Below are 18,625 nucleotides of genomic sequence, written 5' to 3'. Positions count from 1 at the left end.
TGTGCTCCATAACTGTAATCCTGGAACTTGGGGTAATTATGTAGCTAATGGCAGGGGAGGTAAAAAGTAACGACTAAGAGTTGAAATTTGGATAACAGAGTTCAATTTAAAATTCTGACATTTAATGTGTGACCTTGGAATGTTACTTAACCACTTGAGGTCTTATATTTCTGTCTGTAAAATGGGAATAATAATGGTAACCAACTCAGTGGGTTGTTGTGAGGATTCAATGGAATGATGCATGCAAAGCATTTAGCATTAGTGTAGACACATAGCTGTTAATAAAATGTTGGAAATTGTGGTCACAACAGACAAGAAAAATTATGAACAGAATGAAGAATCCAATCAAGGGATAAAGAGATTAGTAGAATACAACCCAGTGGTACAGAAAAACTGGCTGAGACCCAGTGGGGCTGCAGGATCCACCTACTCAAAGCAGGAGGCAAAACTTTGAAAGAGATTGAAAAAATAAAGTAACGGTAATGATGCCCATTGGACTGCAAAATGAAATTCCAGCTGAAAGGGACCCTCCATGACAGAAGACAGAATTTGACTCAAAGCCTGAGTGTTATGATTCCTTTTGGCTCCAGTAGAATCATCTTGGTAGTATGTAGGAACCATGTGTCATGTTCTGGGTTAATTCTCGAAATGATCAATAATGGTATTGTGACTCAGCCTACATCATCTTATCCTACCAGAGAGGCTCCATAGTGAGGTGACTTTTCAAAGCCTGGGAAGATGTTATAGAAATACAGATAATAAAGTAAATCAAATTCATAGTATTAATACTTTGGTATGATTTAGGAATAAGTTTTATAATCCTTGGGATATTTTGTGTGTATTTGTACTTCAAGGTGTTTGAAATAAATCTGGCATACTAGATAATCTGATTATATAATTTGAAATGTGTAATTATACTAGACTCATGGTATTGATTTTAAAGGTGTAGTAGACTTTTATTAAGATTGTAAATGGCATTTAAATGTTTCGGATAGCCTGGTATATTATATTTTATTTAAGTTTGATATATTAGATTAATAGGAATTGCTTAAGTGCCTAGGAAGATTTTGTTTTTTAGGTTTGTAAGTCTGTCAGGGTTTTGGAGTGTTTGAGAGAATCGGGTATGTTAAAGGTGTAAAATTTAAAAAGTTCCTGAGGGAATTCAATTCGTAAATTGGGTTCGTTAGAATTTAATCTTTTAAAGTTATCAGTCAATTGAGTGTAATCAAAGAAAAAACTGACTCTGAATTCTCATTTTTATCGGAAAGTAATAGGTTTATACAAGACTTCGAAATTGAATTTAAAGGCTTAGAGAACACTAGGCTTTTGAATTTACAATTTTCAATATATTTAATTAATTAAAAGCCAATTGTTAGAGTAGTCCTTTCAGTGCGCAAGGTTCCCTCAGACATTGGAAAGCTCAAATGACATTAGTAAGCACCCCGTAAATGGTTATAATTAACAGTAACTACTGCTTGCCCTCTGTTCCTTTGAGTCCTTGCAGTGAAACTTCCACAACTGTCTATCAATTTCTTGAGATCCTGAGGGTCCCGATTAGCTGAAGGCAAGGATTATTCCAAAACCAAAACACTTTTTTTTTTTTTTTTTTTTTTTTAAGAACAAGAGCCCAGTGTTTTAATTTGATCATTTCTTGCATTTGAAGTACTCCTCCATGACATCCTTGGCCTGAGACTCTTTGCCATAGTCCTTAACCACCACACTGCAACCAGCCACTTTAGGGGGTTTTCCCTCTCCATCAGTTTTTTTTTCAGAGGCCTACCCACTCCCCCAGTTTCTTGTTGTCATCAACCTTAATCAGGTTGATCTGGTGCTCAGCACAAAGGGTTTCCACCAACTTGACATATATATAGGCTCATCACAGTTGGATGCAAGCACACAAAGCTGGGCTTTGGCAGTTTCCCGAATTCCACGTGCTAGGCCATCGTGGATGAGGGCGGTCTTCAGCACCTCTTGCAGAGCAGGATTAACGTCCATTACACCTCCAGCAGCAATGCCTTCCTCGGCCATGGCGGCAGGGACTCCGAGGTGGCAGGGAAAGAGCAAAACAACACTTCTTTTGAGTCAATAGTTTTATTACTATTACTTTTCACACCGAGGAGACTTAGTTACATAAAGTGAGATATTCTATGAGTTGATTACCAGTAGTAGAAGCACAAAGGTGTGGAAAGTGTAACATGAACACAGTGAAGAAACGCCCTTTATCAGAGTGAAGTCCGTGTGACAGAAACACATTACTCCAAACAGACTATGTACAAATAAATATAGCTTTCCATCTATGTACAGACATATTCACAGAGAATAAACTGACGCAAAATCTCCATACATCTCCTCATCCAGCGAAAATTGCTCACAGTAAACAAAACACACGGGAAATGACAAAAGTAACTTGGAAGTGCATCACCTGGATTCTTGTAGGGGTATAGAGGTTAAAATGCTTCTTTAAAATGGAGGCGAACAGAGGAAGCATGAGATGACGTCCATCCTTAAAAAGATCCTTTACAAAAATGGCGTTCTGATATTTGTAAGGTAACCTGTCCCAAAGACAGTTTACGAGTTCTAGGGCAATGCCTATGTTGGGGTCAGTGTTCACAGCATGGTCTCTGTTTTAACACTGTGCAAAGAACAAAAGTGTAATTTATCTTTCCTTTAGCGCTAGCAGCCACTTCATTAAACCAGGAAGGTAGTTTTTGCTGCTCTTTGATGGCACTTTTGAGACTGCAGATTGCTTGGAGATGGAAGCTGTTGCTTCTGGAGTTTTTTCAAACTGGAGCAGAAGAAAAACATCCAGGCTAGACGCAGGGCACAAATATGAACTTTGTGTGTGGGGTTCAACAGGATTATATCCCAACTGAGGTTCCCTCATCCAGATGGAGAGTCTCTGCCCTTTGGAGAGACGCTTCAGACCACAAAACAGCCCCCAACAGAAACATCACTGGCTCTGGATCCAGACAATCTTTCTTTAGGGCAAATGGCCAATTAAACATAAAATTGATGGGGTTGGTCAATTTAACACACGTTTACTCTATAGAGATAATTTAGGTACCCAGGTGGTAGATATTTCTAGGCTATTAAGTGCCTTTTAGTCATTCTTTTAGCTTTTACTCAAATCATATAAAAAAATTGTGATGAAGTGAAACAAAGTTTTTAGTTGTGGGGACATCAACATGCATGTACATTACATGTACATGCGTGTAAGCAGTCTATGATACTGGGCCAGAAATTATGTAGTTTAGCAGAAAAGGAAAAAAAAAATCCAATGCATTATGAAGTCTCCTGTTTTATATGCTTTCCTCCCAAGGAAGGTTTATAATTTAGGCATAATAAATTATTGATAAACTGTATATCTCTATTTGCCATTTTTGTAAGGGAACTTCTTAGACCCATCCTATATTTACATAAAAACTCAAATAAACCTTAAATTTTCCAGGTACATATTTGCTAATTATCCATTTCACTCTCTATATTGCTTTACATAACAAATGGATTCCTGAAAAACAGTATATCTATAACTTAAAAAAGGAAGTACTTTCACTTAGTATCAGAACTTGCTATTTAAAGGAACTTGCTATTTAACAAGCTATTTTGAAAGTGAAGAATGCTTTTGTGAAATGAACAATTTCTTTGATTTTCAGTTTTATTAAAGTACACATCTAAAATTTATCAGATTAGGATTGTCTAGAACAATAATTGTATGCCTTAAAAAACAGAACAGATAAACTCTAATTTACAACAAACAATACAAAACAGGAATGACTCATGGACTGCTTATCGATTGACTATATTCAGAAGCCCTGAATATATGTATTATTGGTATTTTATGGCTTTAATTAAGACAATTGTCTCTTATGAAGTATTGATACTATAAAGTGCAATATTAAAAAATTAAAAAACCCAAAAGGCATCCATTGTCCTTCAGTTTTAGCCTGATGAGAAGAATCGGAGATTTGTTTAATTAAATGGCAAAGGATTTTCTACCCTTAATTCCTGCATGTAATTTCATCCTTAAAATTATTTTATTTGGTGATTCAGACTTCATTCATTCGTTCCTTTTTTTTTTTTCTCTTTTTTTGATGACACGATTTAAAAAATTAGTATTCTCTTTTGGTTAGTTGAGTGCTTTTCGAGAACTGTCAGTCCCAAGGCCTTAGTTACTTCCAGATCCATTGTAAAGGAATATGCAACCCAATAAGTGAGAATGTAGGAGCAAATTTCCAGCCTTTTGGTGAACTGTACCCCATTTTCCTGGGCCACGACACCAATCAACAATCTTACAATTCCCAGCCAACCCACCACACAAGGAAGTAAATGCGCTGCAATACTGGGTGATGAGAGGTGGTCCAACCATTTCCCCCATGTCCTATTTAGAGCCAAAATATAGATTCTTTTTGGTAAATCAGTGCAGGTAAGTGCAGGTCCAGAGTTCCTGAATGATCTCCAGCGGTGTCTCCCCCATTCTGAGTACTTGTTGGGTGTGGGATTATGACCATAAAGACGAAGTCCGTGAGCTTCACCTCACCAGGGGCTCAAGACAATGCCGCATCAGTGTTCAGACTTTTCACCAGAGGATAAATGCCTGTTAGTACGTGTTGAGTCGAGGCCTGCTGGTGCTTTTAAGGCATTTCTGTGACTCAACTCTCTTGTAGTTGTGAATTCTATTCGCATTTTAGTATCAATTAGGAGGAAGTCCCTCCCCCCACCCCCCAAGAAGTAGTCAATTACACAAAACGTAAGTTGCTAGGGGCCCGGGGCTAGCATTTTTCTATCTTCACCTTAATGCGGAGATGGAGAAAAGGCTCATTAGACTTGCCAAGTACAAGTAAAGGGGAGAGGCTGGTGGTGAGAACCTGGAAGGGGGGTAAGCACTGGGCCCAACCTAGACTTAAAAACTGGAAGTGGGGTTAGAAAGAAACTGAGACTCAGTAAGGCCCAAGGGAGAGGGGCTCATGGTGGTAGGGGAGAACATCCATCCAAACGCACCAGGCAAGCTGAGAAATGCACTCGCTTCACCTGAATGTCTTGGAGAAAGATACGGAAGTCACAGGGAACACAAGATTAATGTGAATTAGCAATGAAGTGTGACTTTCTAAAAGGTAAGGGGCACAGAGGAGTGCAGAAGCAGGGGGTAAACACTGGGTCTGAGGCTGTCATTCCACCCTATTCAGACCTTATCCTTGTGCCATGAGTAGTCAAAAGGTTCCATGATTTCAGAGCAACATAAAGCATTTTAAAAGACTTAGTAAAGAAAAACTTAAAAATTATTGAGGGTTAGAGAGAAAGACTCAGAAATAAAAATCTGAAGATAACATTTGATGTAAATAGATAAAGGGTCACATAGTGGTGACTCCCAGCTCTGTCAGGGGTAAATAGTGAAGAGTGCCCAGATGCAACTCTTTTCTGCCAAACAGAAAAAAAAAAAAAAGGTGAATTCATCACCTTGAGGGGCTGGGGTGAATCTGGAGGAAGACTTTTCTGACACGGATGGTTGTTAACGTTAATAGCTGACGGACCTGGGTTACACCAGAAACATCTATGCTAGGATTTCTTTCCTACAAAGGGACTGTCTTTTGGATCAGCGTGATAGGTTGAACAAGCGCTCTTAACAGAACTAAACCTTTGGCAAACTCAATGCCAATTCCATGGCACTCTTTCACACTTAGGTCTTTATCAGTTTTTTTAAAAAATTCTTTAAGGTTTTCCAGTCTGCCAACCAATCATTTAGTGGAAGGGCTTTGGCTTAGATAATTTGGTGTTCCATAGTGTCCCCACCATTTGTTTGCTAATTTGAACAGAGTTGTCTATCCAGTCATAACTAGAGGCTTCTTTTTCTCTCTAAAAAACTGGCTGACTTCTGGATTCCTGGGCCCTTTGTAGCTTTCTCTCACTTCGTTTAAAGAAAACTGCCACTAAAGACCATGATGGAAATCAGGTGGTGCTGAGCAAGGCCAATGCCCTGTGCGTGAGGAAGGTGGGGAAAGGCAGTGAGCACACTGGGGGGCATCTAGGTGGAAAGCACGTGTGACTTCCATAACAAACATGAGTGCACCCGTGTTTTCTACAGACACCTAAAGGCTCTTGGTGATTTCTGTGCTGCAGCCCGTGCCTTTCTTTAAAAAAGATATTTATCTGGTTGTACCAGGTCTCGGTTGTGGCAGGCAGGGCCCTTAGTGGTGGCCTGTGAACTTTTAGTTGCAGCGTGCATGTGGGATCTAGTTCCCTGACGAGGGATCGAACCCAGGTCCCCTGCATTGGGAGTGCAGAGTCTTAATCACGGCACCACCAGGGAAGTCCTGCCTGTGCCTTTTCAAAGCTCCCAGTAAAGTGAAAAAAAAAAAGAGCGTAATCTCACGAAAAGTACTGGAGTTCAGCTGGCTCTGAGTGTGCCTTTCTTGCTTTTCTTGTTTGCTAGACATTTCAATGAATAGGAAGCTGTGAGATTAAAAAACGAAACACAAAGCTAGAGAGGCAAGGAGCTAACCTTAAATAGATAGTGGAGTGGAGGCCCTTACCTTTCTTCCCAATCTCTTCTTGAGAGGGGAACATATTTTTATCTGGGACTCTATAGGCTTTTGTAATTGGGTAAAAAAGCCTGCAATTGGTAATTATTTAAAACGACATAGGGATATATATCAATGTGATATTTGCTTTCTTGGGAATCCTGGTAAAAGTAAGTTAATTTCCCCTTTCTTCCTTTTCCTTATTCTTTATTTTTTCACTAACTTTCTCTTCACCACAAGCCCTCACCTACTAATTGAAGACAGTCTTGCTGAGGGAGGTATAGGAGTTGAGCATGCGTCTTTTAAAAATATTAAGCCAGGTGGTTATGTAAATCTGGCTTAGCAAGAATGAGCATCAGCTTCTATAACAAGCTTTCAGGAGACAGTTGATCTTTCCAGAAATCACCCTGAGAACAGTTTCCCTTTATTTCTTCTGGAACAGAGCTGTAACAATCCAATTAATTACTACTAGCCACTTAATTATTGGAGTAGCAATCTGTCCAGGAGCAAGGAAGCATGGCATGCTCATAATCTTGTGTGTGTGTGTGTGTGTGTGTGTGTGTGTGTGTGTGTGTGTTGGTAGATGTAGGGAAGAAAGCATATTGCAGTTTTCTGACATGCTTGGATTCAGACCCACGTCAGATATTCCAACCCAGCAATTTCAGCAGAGCAGTTAACATTAGTCCCATCTTTTCCAGCTGTCTATCTGGCCAGCAGCTCTATCTATCTGCTGTCACTTCCCTGGTCAGCTTTCTGTTAAGGTGGTCTTGGGTGGAGGGCTTCCCTTGATAGCTCAGCCTTGTCACAGAGGAGTTTAAGAGCTATGAGCAATGGTGGGGAGTTTGCCAACTCTCTCCCTGCTCAGCAGTGATGTACATTAATATCATCAAATGTCTCATCAGCAAAGCAGCTGTGTTTTGCTGAAAGGCCTCCAAACACCTGATTCACGTCTTCCCTAGAAAATAAATTATAATGGCCCCTGTCAGCTGACACCTGTGAGAAGCCTTACAAAGCATTTTTCCCAAATATGAAACAGTCCCTGCCTCTTTTTATAATCTTCTGGGCAAGGCTTTAGGAAGTTCTGCTGCATCAGCCAAACTGATAAGCAACCCTCCCCCTTAGTCCGTGTACGTTACTGTGTTTTCCTGACCTGCTGCCGCCTGGCTCAGCTTAGGCCCGGGAAACTGCATGCAAACCTTCTCGTCTCCAGCTTCAGTTCTTGAGGGTCTAGGCAGGTTCAGAGGGCAGCTGAACTCAGCGTGGGCATTCCCAGAGGCAATTGAGAAGGGTCTATTTGGGTATTCTCGGCATGAACCAAGTCGTTCTCCTGTCCTGAGGCTGCCTAGGGTGACAGGGGAGGTGACAGCAAGTTAAGACCTGCTTGGTTTGCTGCAGGTAAAGGGAACCATTTGCGTACAGCTCATTTATTTTAGATTGAACGGTAAGAGGTTGGCTCTTGGATTTTTGATATTTTTACCCTGTTCCAGAGAAACAAAGAGAGTATCTGTAGTCTAAATTTTTTTCCCCTGTACTTTTCTATTGTGCATTCTTTGCCTCTACATCACCATTAGGGATATGGCTGGCCATTTAAATATACAGGGAGGGTTCATGTGTGTATGTTTGTATGTACTTGTGCGCAAAACAAACCTCATGAGATCAGGAGGAAATGTTCCCTTTGGTTGTTGGTGTGCATGTTTTTCCTTTCCCTTCACTAAGGCAAACTTTGGTGCTCCCTGCTTTTGAATCCTGGATGTAATTGGGTCAGAGGGTGATGATGTAAGTGGTATTGTGTGTGTCTATATAGATTTGGTATGAAGATATATATTTATATATGTATTTACACAGGCACTAGAGATGAACTACTCAGAAAACCATGTTGTGGAAAGTTCTTTCTTATAATTATGTTAATGATTTGAATGCTTTTAAAGATCCACTGTTGCATCCTATACACTTTTCTCTGGGTTCACCCAAGCCCAACACATAACCTCACAGACAACTTATAGGGGGCAAGCAGGGCAAGCAGGGGCAGGGAGGTGCCTGCATACTGGCCAGTGAGCCAACACTGCACTCCCTTGAGGTGGGAACTGGGCTCAGAAATAGCATCTTCTCAAATGCAACTTTTCATGACTGACAACACTCCCTAGGAAGGGAGCTCCCAGGCAAGGCAAACGCTCTGTGGCTGCTTCGATGAGTCTTCACCGTGAGCTGGGAATGAACGGGAAAGAGTGAGGAGGCAGGGCGAGTGTGGGGAAGGGCTGGAATAAGAACAGGGTTGCACTGGACCTCCCTCCTCCTTTCTGGTTTTATATAGTCAATCTGCAATTGAGTCAGAGTCACCTACTCAAACCTTCTTTCACACAACAAACCAGTCCATCATACACATTCATGCAATTAAACAACTCTGCTCCCCTTCAAGTAATGCACAGGGAAAACCATCAGGGTTTTTAACTCCATGTTCACTTACTCCTTCTCTTTCACTCAGAGGAACTAACACGAATTCTTGCTTCAACACAAAATCCTGCCCTTGATGAAGGAGACGTGGGTCTCTCTCACACAACTGAACACCCGACTTTGCAAAGTTGGAGAGACTGGGAAGCTGGCCTCCTGGGTGGCAGCCATCTTGGCTTCTTGCTTTCCCATTGGGCCTCCGCTCAGAAGAGCAATGATGGGCACTGCCTGTGACTGCCATGCTCTGTGGAGGGGGCTGAGGTTTTGTGGAAGGGATGCTGCGCTTGATCTTTATCTTTATTCAGTTGTGAGTTCTGCATCCTGTCTCCCTGTGTTAGGAGGGACGTGCTCACCGCAAAAATCACAGCAGCATCAGTGACACAACGGACTGGAGAGAAGCCATGGTGTGTGCCAACTTAGATGCAGGATGGCTACAGAATAACGCGCCATCCTCTATTTACTCTTTCAACTGATTATAAGGAAGCATGATTTGGGGAAATGAAAAACTCTGCACGTTTTTCAGTAAGTTAGTCCACCTAATCTTTTTTCTCTGTTGGTTTTATTTTCTTTTGACATACACAAAATGTCAAATAGAACTTGGGGGCACTGAATGAATGAAATGAAGATGTCCCTTGAATGCTCTGAAAATCAGATCCTTGACGTGACTGGCTTGAAGCCAGTGTAAAGAAGCTGTTGAGTGTAGTCTGCAGTGTACTCTGTGAGCTAGAAAGAGTCCCAGATGGGGTCCTGATGGCAGGAGAGACACCCATGGTGCATGGGCTTTAACCAAATCCTGGTCCTGGCACCACTAGACACAGGACTCAGAAACCTTCCTAGTTAACAAACGCCTTTCCAAACATCTTGAAGCTGCCTTAATCCAAGCAGTATCGATCAGAGTCAATCTAGTTCTATTGGTTGGAGGAACAATGATTTCTTTCTTCAGCCACTGAAGGCCTTTATGACCACACTGGAAGATGCATTAAAGAACCACGTCCTTAGGGGGCAAGTCCCACTGAGCGCCTCTACTGGATGGTATTTCTTAGTACATATCCAGGCTCTCTTGGCAGGCATTTTGATGCGCTTAGCATCAAAATAATGTCTGAATGACAATCACAACTAAACTTGTCCCCCTTCTTTTGATGATAATGGGACATGCATTGGAACAGTATAGGTTCAGTTTATATAATCTAGCTGTCCTAGAAGAGCACTAATTTGCTTTGCAATCATATTTTCTACTTGCATGCTGGGGCAATATATAAGCCCCCCACCCCCCACCCAACCCTGGTCACCTCCCCCTTGCCCCAAACCAGTATCCACCCAGCCTGGGTTTTACCTCTGAATGTCCCAATAACCCTGTGGGTTTCAGAGAGTGTACCCCAGTTGGGATGGAGAGACGGTCTTCCCGGTTTGGCTTGTGGGAATAGTTTGGAGGGCTCATTTCAGGGCTCCTACAGGCCCTCTCCGCCCAGCCCTCCCTCGTGCAACCTACTTTCCTAAAATATCCACCGTACCGGGCAGAATCCCAGTATGTCCAAGGTAGGCTGAAGGTCACAGCAATGATTCTCTTAGCTCACCTCTTGCACTTAAGAGGTAAAGCTCAGACTGAAGGTTGATGCCCCTCTTCAAATAGGTACTAGAAATATACTAGAGCTATCCCTGAAAAGATGCAGTTGTATTTATATATATATATATGATTATATATATATATATTTATAATTTTTCTTTCTTTGTATTTGTATACAGGTATGTACTACTCTAGAGGTGTGGAAGGAGAGGTATAATACAGGACCAGGCAGGGGTGTGTGCGTGTGCATCTATACATAATGTATATATTTTATATGTATATATATCACCTCTGTCATTCTTTGCATCATGACAACGGCCAGCGAGGAGTACCTGTCAGCGGTGCAGGCAGAGAAGCCCCAAATGCTGGGATCTCTTTGTCTCTTGCATGGAGCCAGTGCAGGAGACAAGGGTGGGAGCAGCCCAAGAAGTGAGTGGGCCCAGTGCGAAGCCATCCCCTGTCAAAGCCACCAAGGAGGAACACTTGAAATGCCCAGGGCTGTGTGCCAGCGGAGGTCAAGGAGCCTACAACCCTGAGTGGGGGTGGGGGGGGCGTCCATGCTGTTGGCCTAAGATATGGCTTTTCCTGCTAGATGGAGACGGGGCACATGAGGATTCTGTCTTCCAGGAGGACGCTGACCACGAGGAACCCAAAGTAGAGGCCGAACATGGTGAAGCCCAGCACTTTGTTCATCCTCCATTTGCAGAGGGCGATGGAGAGGATGACGAAGAGCAGCATGATGAAGAGGAGGACGATGGCGCAGAAGAGGCCGTTGCTGCTGACGGCCACGGGTTGGAACCTGTGAGCGACGGTGTACAGGAGCCAGGGCAGCGGGAGCCTGTGGGGGAGAGAGGCAGGGAAGAAGGGGGCGCAGTCAGGCACGCGACGGAGCATTAGCTTCTCGGAATCTGTGATTGGAGACCAGTGTCCTGTTAGGTTCACCAGGACTCAGGCCTGGCTGATGCAGGAAATCAGATTTACAAGGAAGTCAGGTGAACTTTAAAAACCCTGGTCTAGGGCTTCCCTGGTGGCGCAGTGGTTGAGAGTCTGCCTGCCAATGCAGGGGACACGGGTTCGAGCCCTGGTCTGGGAAGATCCCACATGCCGCGGAGCAACTGGGCCCGTGAGTCACAACTACTGAGCCTGCGCGTCTGGAGCCCGTGCTCTGCAACAAGAGAGGCCGCGATAATGAGAGGCCCGCGCACCGTGATGAAGAGTGGCCCCCGCTTGCTGCAACTAGAGAAAGCCCTCGCACAGAAACGAAGACCCAACACAGCCATGAATAAATAAATAAATGTAAAACAAACAAACAAACAAAAAGAACCTTGGTCTATTTCCCAGTCGAATTAGGGAGAACAGGGAGAATTTATTCTACGGCTGAGTAAGATCAAAGACATGGCTGCTGCAGGTGATTTCTGAATTTGATTTGAAATAATTTTTTTGGTTTCCTTCCTAGTTGAGATTAAAGTGTTACTCTTAGCCCTAAAGAGGTGAATTGGAGGATCTGTACAGGATGACAGGAGGAGATGATAAATGGAGAAAAGGTATAGAAATCTGTGGTGAAAATGATCAAATTATTTTTTTTTAATGGAGACAGAGAATAGCAATCTCACACACACACACACACACACACACACACACACATCCAATTCTGGTAAAGTTGTGGTTGACAGCACTACAAATAGATAAAAAACCTTTGGGGGAAATATGACATTTTTAATACTTTTGACCAATCAATTCTATTGTCAGGGATTAAGCACAAGGAATAATTTGAAATGCAGATGCAATTTTATTCAGAAAGGTGATCATTTCAGTGTTATTTTGAGTAGTGAAAAATCAGGGACAACTTAATCTCTAATAATAGGCAGCTAGTTAAATAACAAACTATAAGTCAATGTAATTTTATGTAGCTATTAAAAATCATAAACTTATAATGATACAGGTAAATGTTCATGATATGATTCTATATTTAAAAAGAAGGATAAACATAAACAGCAATCTAACTTCAATAATCAATTTAAAAAGATTGGTGTTGGTTTGTATTTATGTTTTATATAGGCTTATATGTTGGTCTGTATTATGCTTTATATATATTTATGCTTTATATGTATTTTTAAAATCCTTTACCTTGAGTATGTATGAATCCTATAAACAAGAAGAAAATGCTAGCAAGACTATGAAGAAACTGTTACACTCAATATATTGCTAATGACTTTGTAACTTGGTATAAACTCTTGGGAAAGACTTTTTGGAAAAACATACTACATCAATAGCCACTGAAATGTTTATAATCTTCAATCCATCAATATTTCTTGAAGAAATTTATCCTAATAAAATAATTAAAAGAGGAGATGTTTCTGCATAAAGGTGTTCATAAAACACCCATGATATCAGAAAATTGAAAAAAATACAAAGGTCCTACTAAAGGGTAAAGGCTAAAACCGAAAGCAACAGGATGGAATATTTTGAAGCCATAGAATGTTAATTATGAGAGCTATGAAGAAACTTAGAAAAATGGTTGATTTACTCATTTACTAATAGATGCCTACTCTGTGCTGTGCATAAATGGCTTTAAAATGGAAAAATAAAAGCCCTCCAGCAGGGCAAAACTGATTATTCACTAAGAAAACTTTCTGAAATATTAGGAGAAAAACACACAAAAGTTAAATGTTTTGGGGTAGTAGGATTAGGGGTGATTTTCTTTAAACTTTCATTTAAGTTTCATTTAAGTTACAAGATATATAAAATTTAAGAACAATGAACAAAAAGCATCTTGCAATTCACTATAATATTTTTCAAAAACACGACAAATTTGTCTCATAGAACACTTGTCATTTTTCCCAATATGTAGGATTTTCTCTTTTTGTGCTACAGAATATTTTCTTTCTGTTTATACAAGATATTGACCAAGAAAACTACTCTAAATGTGTGGGCAGTGGAACTGAGAAACACTGTTTATACTAGGGACGTCCTTCCTTTAAAATACACCTTTTCAGGCATTCACTCACTCATTCACTTGTTCATTCATTCATCCATCCACCCATCCATTCATCCATTCATTCTACAAACATCTGCCAAACCACTGCCATGCATTAAGCATTGTATTAGGCTTTGGGGAGTTCTTGTTCTTGGGGAGTTCACAGTCTAGCAGGCAGACTGATAGACAGGACCATGACAAGAGTGTGAGATACAGATATACAGAAAGTATACAGGAGCACAAGCCCCCAGGCAAGACTTAAGGGAATCAGAAAAACCAGGATTTGAGTTGACACTGGAAGGGTAAATTGGAGTTTTCCAGACAGACAAGCAGGGAGGGCTCCTGAGGGAGAGGTGCCAGCAAAGGAAGAAAGAATGGTAGGAGAGGGCATCTTTGGAACTCAAAGGTGGTTCAGACAGTGGAAGCTCAGAGCAGGGTTTTATGCACAGGTAGTGCTGGAGTTGAGAGCACAGACTCTGTTCAAATCCCAGCTATCTCATTACTAGTTGTGTGAATTCTGTGCCCTTCGGTTTCCTTATCTGAAAAATGGGGATGAAAATACATACATCATAGGATCATCGTGTGGCTTAAATAGATAAAAATGTATGTACAGTGCATGTGGTAGATACTGAATGAAAAAATTATATATATTAGGTGGTGGAAAGGATAAAAGAGAACAATATTCAAGATGTCCAATGAGAAAGTAGATCCGTTTTAGTGGTCTTCCAAACTCAAATGCAAGAGCTCAGTTCTTCCGGGAACATAAGGATAATATCCCATGTCTTACTTTCTCAAGGGGCTGTCCTTCAAGTTATTTATCAGACTACTTTTACTTGGACACATTAAATGAAATGACAGAGATGACAGCATCCCTCCCCAATCAGATCCACTTGAGATTATTCATATTGAGAACTTCATTTTGCTTAACTGTAAGAACAGATCTCATCTTCTGACTTTCAAAAAACCTAGACTATCTTCACCAGCACAGATAAAGAAATGATAATGCCAAACCTGCCAGCATTTTCCAAGGAAGGAGATGGGATATTTTTTCTGGGCCTATGTTTGTTTCAGTCTGCTTTCCAATCCAAATCTCATCTGAGGCTGGTGGGGACTTTAATTAGAATTAGAACATGGAGAGTCAGCTCTACCCACCACCAGAGCATCCCATCAAGCCTCTTAGATAGCCTCAACCACCAGAGGGCAGACAACAGAAGCAAGAAAAACTACAATCCTGCAGCCTGTGGACCAAAAACCACAGTTACAGAAAGAGAGAAGATGAAAAGGCAGAGGGCTATGTACCAGATGAAGGAACAAGAAAAAACCCCAGAAAAACAACTAAATGAAGTGGAGATAGGCAACCTTCCAGAAAAAGAATTCAGAATAATGATAGTGAAGATGATCCAGGATCTCGGAATAAGAATGGAGGCAAAGATTGAGAAGATGCAAGAAATGATTAACAAAGACCTAGAAGAATTAAAGAACAAACAAACAGAGATGACCAATACAATAACTGAAATGAAAACTACACTAGAAGGAATCAATAGCAGAATAACTGAGGCAGAAGAACGGATAAGTGACCTGGAAGACAGAATGGTGGAATTCACTGCTGCGGAACAGACTAAAGAAAAAAGAATGAAAAGAAATGAAGACAGCCTAAGAGACCTCTGGGACAACATTAAACACAACAACATTCGCATTATAGGGGTCCCAGAAGGAGAAGAGAGAGAGAAAGGACCAGAGAAAATATTTGAAGAGATTATAGTCGAAAACTTCCCTAACATGGGAAAGGAAAGAGCCACCCGAGTCCAGGAAGCGCAGAGAGTCCCATACAGAATAAACCCAAGGAGAAACACGCCGAGACACATAGTAATCAAAGTGGCAAAAATTAAAGACAAAGAAAAATTATTGAAAGCAGCAAGGGAAAAACGACAAATAACATACAAGGGAACTCCCATAAGGTTAACAGCTGATTTCTCAGCAGAAACTCTGCAAGCCAGAAGGGAGTGGCATCATATACTTAAAGTGATGAAAGGGAAGAACCTACAACCAAGATTACTCTACCCAGCAAGGATCTCATTTAGATTTGATGGAGAAATCAAAAGCTTTACAGACAAGCATAAGCTAAGAGAATTCAGCACCACCAAACCAGCTCTACAACAAATACTAAAGGAACTTCTCTAAGTGGGAAACACAAGAGAAGAAAAGGAACTACAAAAACAAACCCAAAACAATTAAGAAAATGGTCATAGGAACATACATATCGATAATTACCTTAAGCGTGAATGGATTAAATGCCCCAACCAAAAGACATAGACTGGCTGAATGGATACAAAAACAAGACCCATATATATGCTGTCTACAAGAGACCCACTTTAGACCTAGGGACACATACAGACTGAAAGTGAGGGAATGGAAAAAGATATTCCATGCGAATGGAAATCAAAAGAAAGCTGGAGTAGCTATACTCATATCAGATAAAATAGACTTTAAAATAAAGAATGTTACAAGAGACAAGGAAGGACACTACATAATGATCAAGGGATCAATCCAAGAAGAAGATATAACAATTATAAATATATATGCACCCAACATAGGAGCACCTCAATACATAAGGCAACTGCTAACAGCTATAAAACAGGAAATCGACAGTAACACAATAATAGTGGGGGACTTTAACACCTCACTTACACCAATGGACAGATCATCCAAAATGAAAATAAATAAGGAAACAGAAGCTTTAAATGACACAATAGACCAGATAGATTTAATTGATATATATAGGACATTACATCCAAACCCAGCAGATTACACGTTCTTCTCAAGTGCGCACGGAACATTCTCCAGGATAGATCACATCTTGGGTCACAAATCAAGCCTCAGTAAATTTAAGAAAATTGAAATCATATCAAGCATCTTTTCTGACCACAACGCTATGAGATTAGAAATGAATTACAGGGAAAAAAACGTAAAAAAGACAAACACATGGAGGCTAAACAATACGTTACTAAATACCAAGAGATCACTGAAGAAATCAAAGAGGAAATCAAAAAATACCTAGAGACAAATGACAATGAAAACACGACGACCCAAAACCTATGGGATGCAGCAAAAGCGGTTCTAAGAGGGAAGTTTATAGCTATACAAGCCTACCTAAAGAAACAAGAAAAATCTTAAGTAAACAATCTAACCTTACACCTAAAGAAACTAGAGAAAGAAGAACAAACAAAACCCAAAGTTAGCAGAAGGAAAGAAATCATAAAGATCAGAGCAGAAATAAATGAAATAGAAACAAAGAAAACAATAGCAAAGATCAATAAAACTAAAAGTTGGTTCTTTGAGAAGATAAACAAAATTGATAAGCCATTAGCCAGACTCATCAAGAAAAAGAGGGAGAGGACTCAAATCAATAAAATCAGAAATGAAAAAGGAGAAGTTACAACAGACACCGCAGAAATACAAAGCATCCTAAGAGACTACTACAAGCAACTTTATGCCAATAAAATGGACAACCTGGAAGAAATGGACAAATTCTTAGAAAGGTATAACCTTCCAAGACTGAACCAGGAAGAAACAGAAAATATGAACAGACCAATCACAAGTACTGAAATTGAAACTGTGATTAAAAATCTTCCAACAAACAAAAGTCCAGGACCAGATGGCTTCACAGGTGAATTCTATCAAACATTTAGAGAAGAGCTAACACCCATCCTTCTCAAACTCTTCCAAAAAATTGCAGAGGAAGGAACACTCCCAAACTCATTCTATGAGGCCACTATCACCCTGATACCAAAACCAGACAAAGACACTACAAAAAAAGAAAATTACAGACCAATATCACTGATGAATATAGATGCAAAAATCCTCAACAAAATACTAGCAAACAGAATCCAACAACACATTAAAAGGATCATACACCACGATCAAGTGGGATTTATCCCAGGGATGCAAGGATTCTTCAATGTACGCAAAGCAATCAATGTGATACACCATATTAACAAATTGAAGAATAAAAACCATATGATCATCTCAATAGATGCAGAAAAAGCTTTTGACAAAATTCAACACCCATTTCTGATAAAAACTCTCCAGAAAGTGGGCATAGAGGGAACCTACCTCAACATAATAAAGGCCATATATGACAAACCCACAGCAAACATCATTCTCAATGGTGAAAAACTGAAAGCATTTCCTCTAAGATCAGGAACGAGACAAGGATGTCCACTCTCACCACTATTATTCAACATAGTTCTGGAAGTCTTAGCCACGGCAATCAGAGAAGAAAAAGAAATAAAAGGAATACAAATTGGAAAAGAAGAAGTAAAACTGTCACTGTTTGCGGATGACATGATACTATACATAGAGAATCCTAAAACTGCCACCAGAAAACTGCTAGAGCTAATTAATGAATATGGTAAAGTTGCAGGATACAAAATTAATGCACAGAAATCTCTTGCATTCCTATACACTAATGATGAAAAATCTGAAAGAGAAATTATGGAAACACTCCCATTTACCATTGCAACAAAAAGAATAAAATACCTAGGAATAAACCTACCTAGGGAGACAAAAGACCTGTATGCAGAAAACTATAAGACACTGATGAAAGAAATTAAAGATGATACCAACAGATGGAGAGATATACCATGTTCTTGGTTTGGAAGAATCAACATTGTGAAAATGAGTATACTACCCAAAGCAATCTACAGATTCAATGCAATCCCTATCAAATTACCAATGGCATTTTTTACAGAGCTAGAACAAATCATCTTAAAATTTGTATGGAGACACAAAAGACCCCGAATAGCCAAAGCAGTCTTGAGGCAAAAAAATGGAGCTGGAGGAATCAGACTCCCTGACTTCAGACTATACTACAAAGCTACAGTAATCAAGACAATATGGTACTGGCACAAAAACAGAAACATAGATCAATGGAACAAGATAGAAAGCCCAGAGATTAACCCACGCACCTATGGTCAACTAATCTACGACAAAGGAGGCAAAGATATACAATGGAGAAAAGACAGTCTCTTCAATAAGTGGTGCTGGGAAAACTGGACAGCTATATGTAAAAGAATGAAATTAGAACACTCCCTAACACCATACACAAAAATAAACTCAAAA

The 18,625-nt window shown here is 40.3% G+C and overlaps 1 protein-coding gene and 1 pseudogene across 2 annotated transcripts in view; both read right to left on the bottom strand.

Moving 5' to 3' along the window:
* Positions 1 to 1,591: 1,591 nt before the first annotated feature.
* On the bottom strand, positions 1,592 to 10,204 carry LOC118897521 (annotated as a pseudogene).
* Positions 10,205 to 10,291: 87 nt separating this feature from the next.
* The window catches only part of SLC24A2 (solute carrier family 24 member 2), a 248,656-nt gene continuing 240,322 nt past the window's right edge, over positions 10,292 to 18,625 (bottom strand). For both annotated transcript variants that reach the window (XM_036855857.1, XM_036855858.1), the window contains one exon: positions 10,292 to 11,365. In XM_036855857.1, the coding sequence (XP_036711752.1) occupies positions 11,116 to 11,365 (250 nt within the window). In that variant the 3' untranslated portion in view covers positions 10,292 to 11,115. The remainder of the gene's footprint in view (positions 11,366 to 18,625) is intronic.

This window comes from Balaenoptera musculus, chromosome 6, assembly GCF_009873245.2.
Source record: "Balaenoptera musculus isolate JJ_BM4_2016_0621 chromosome 6, mBalMus1.pri.v3, whole genome shotgun sequence".
Lineage (NCBI taxonomy): Eukaryota > Metazoa > Chordata > Mammalia > Artiodactyla > Balaenopteridae > Balaenoptera > Balaenoptera musculus.
This window is presented reverse-complemented; position numbering and strand designations above follow the sequence as displayed.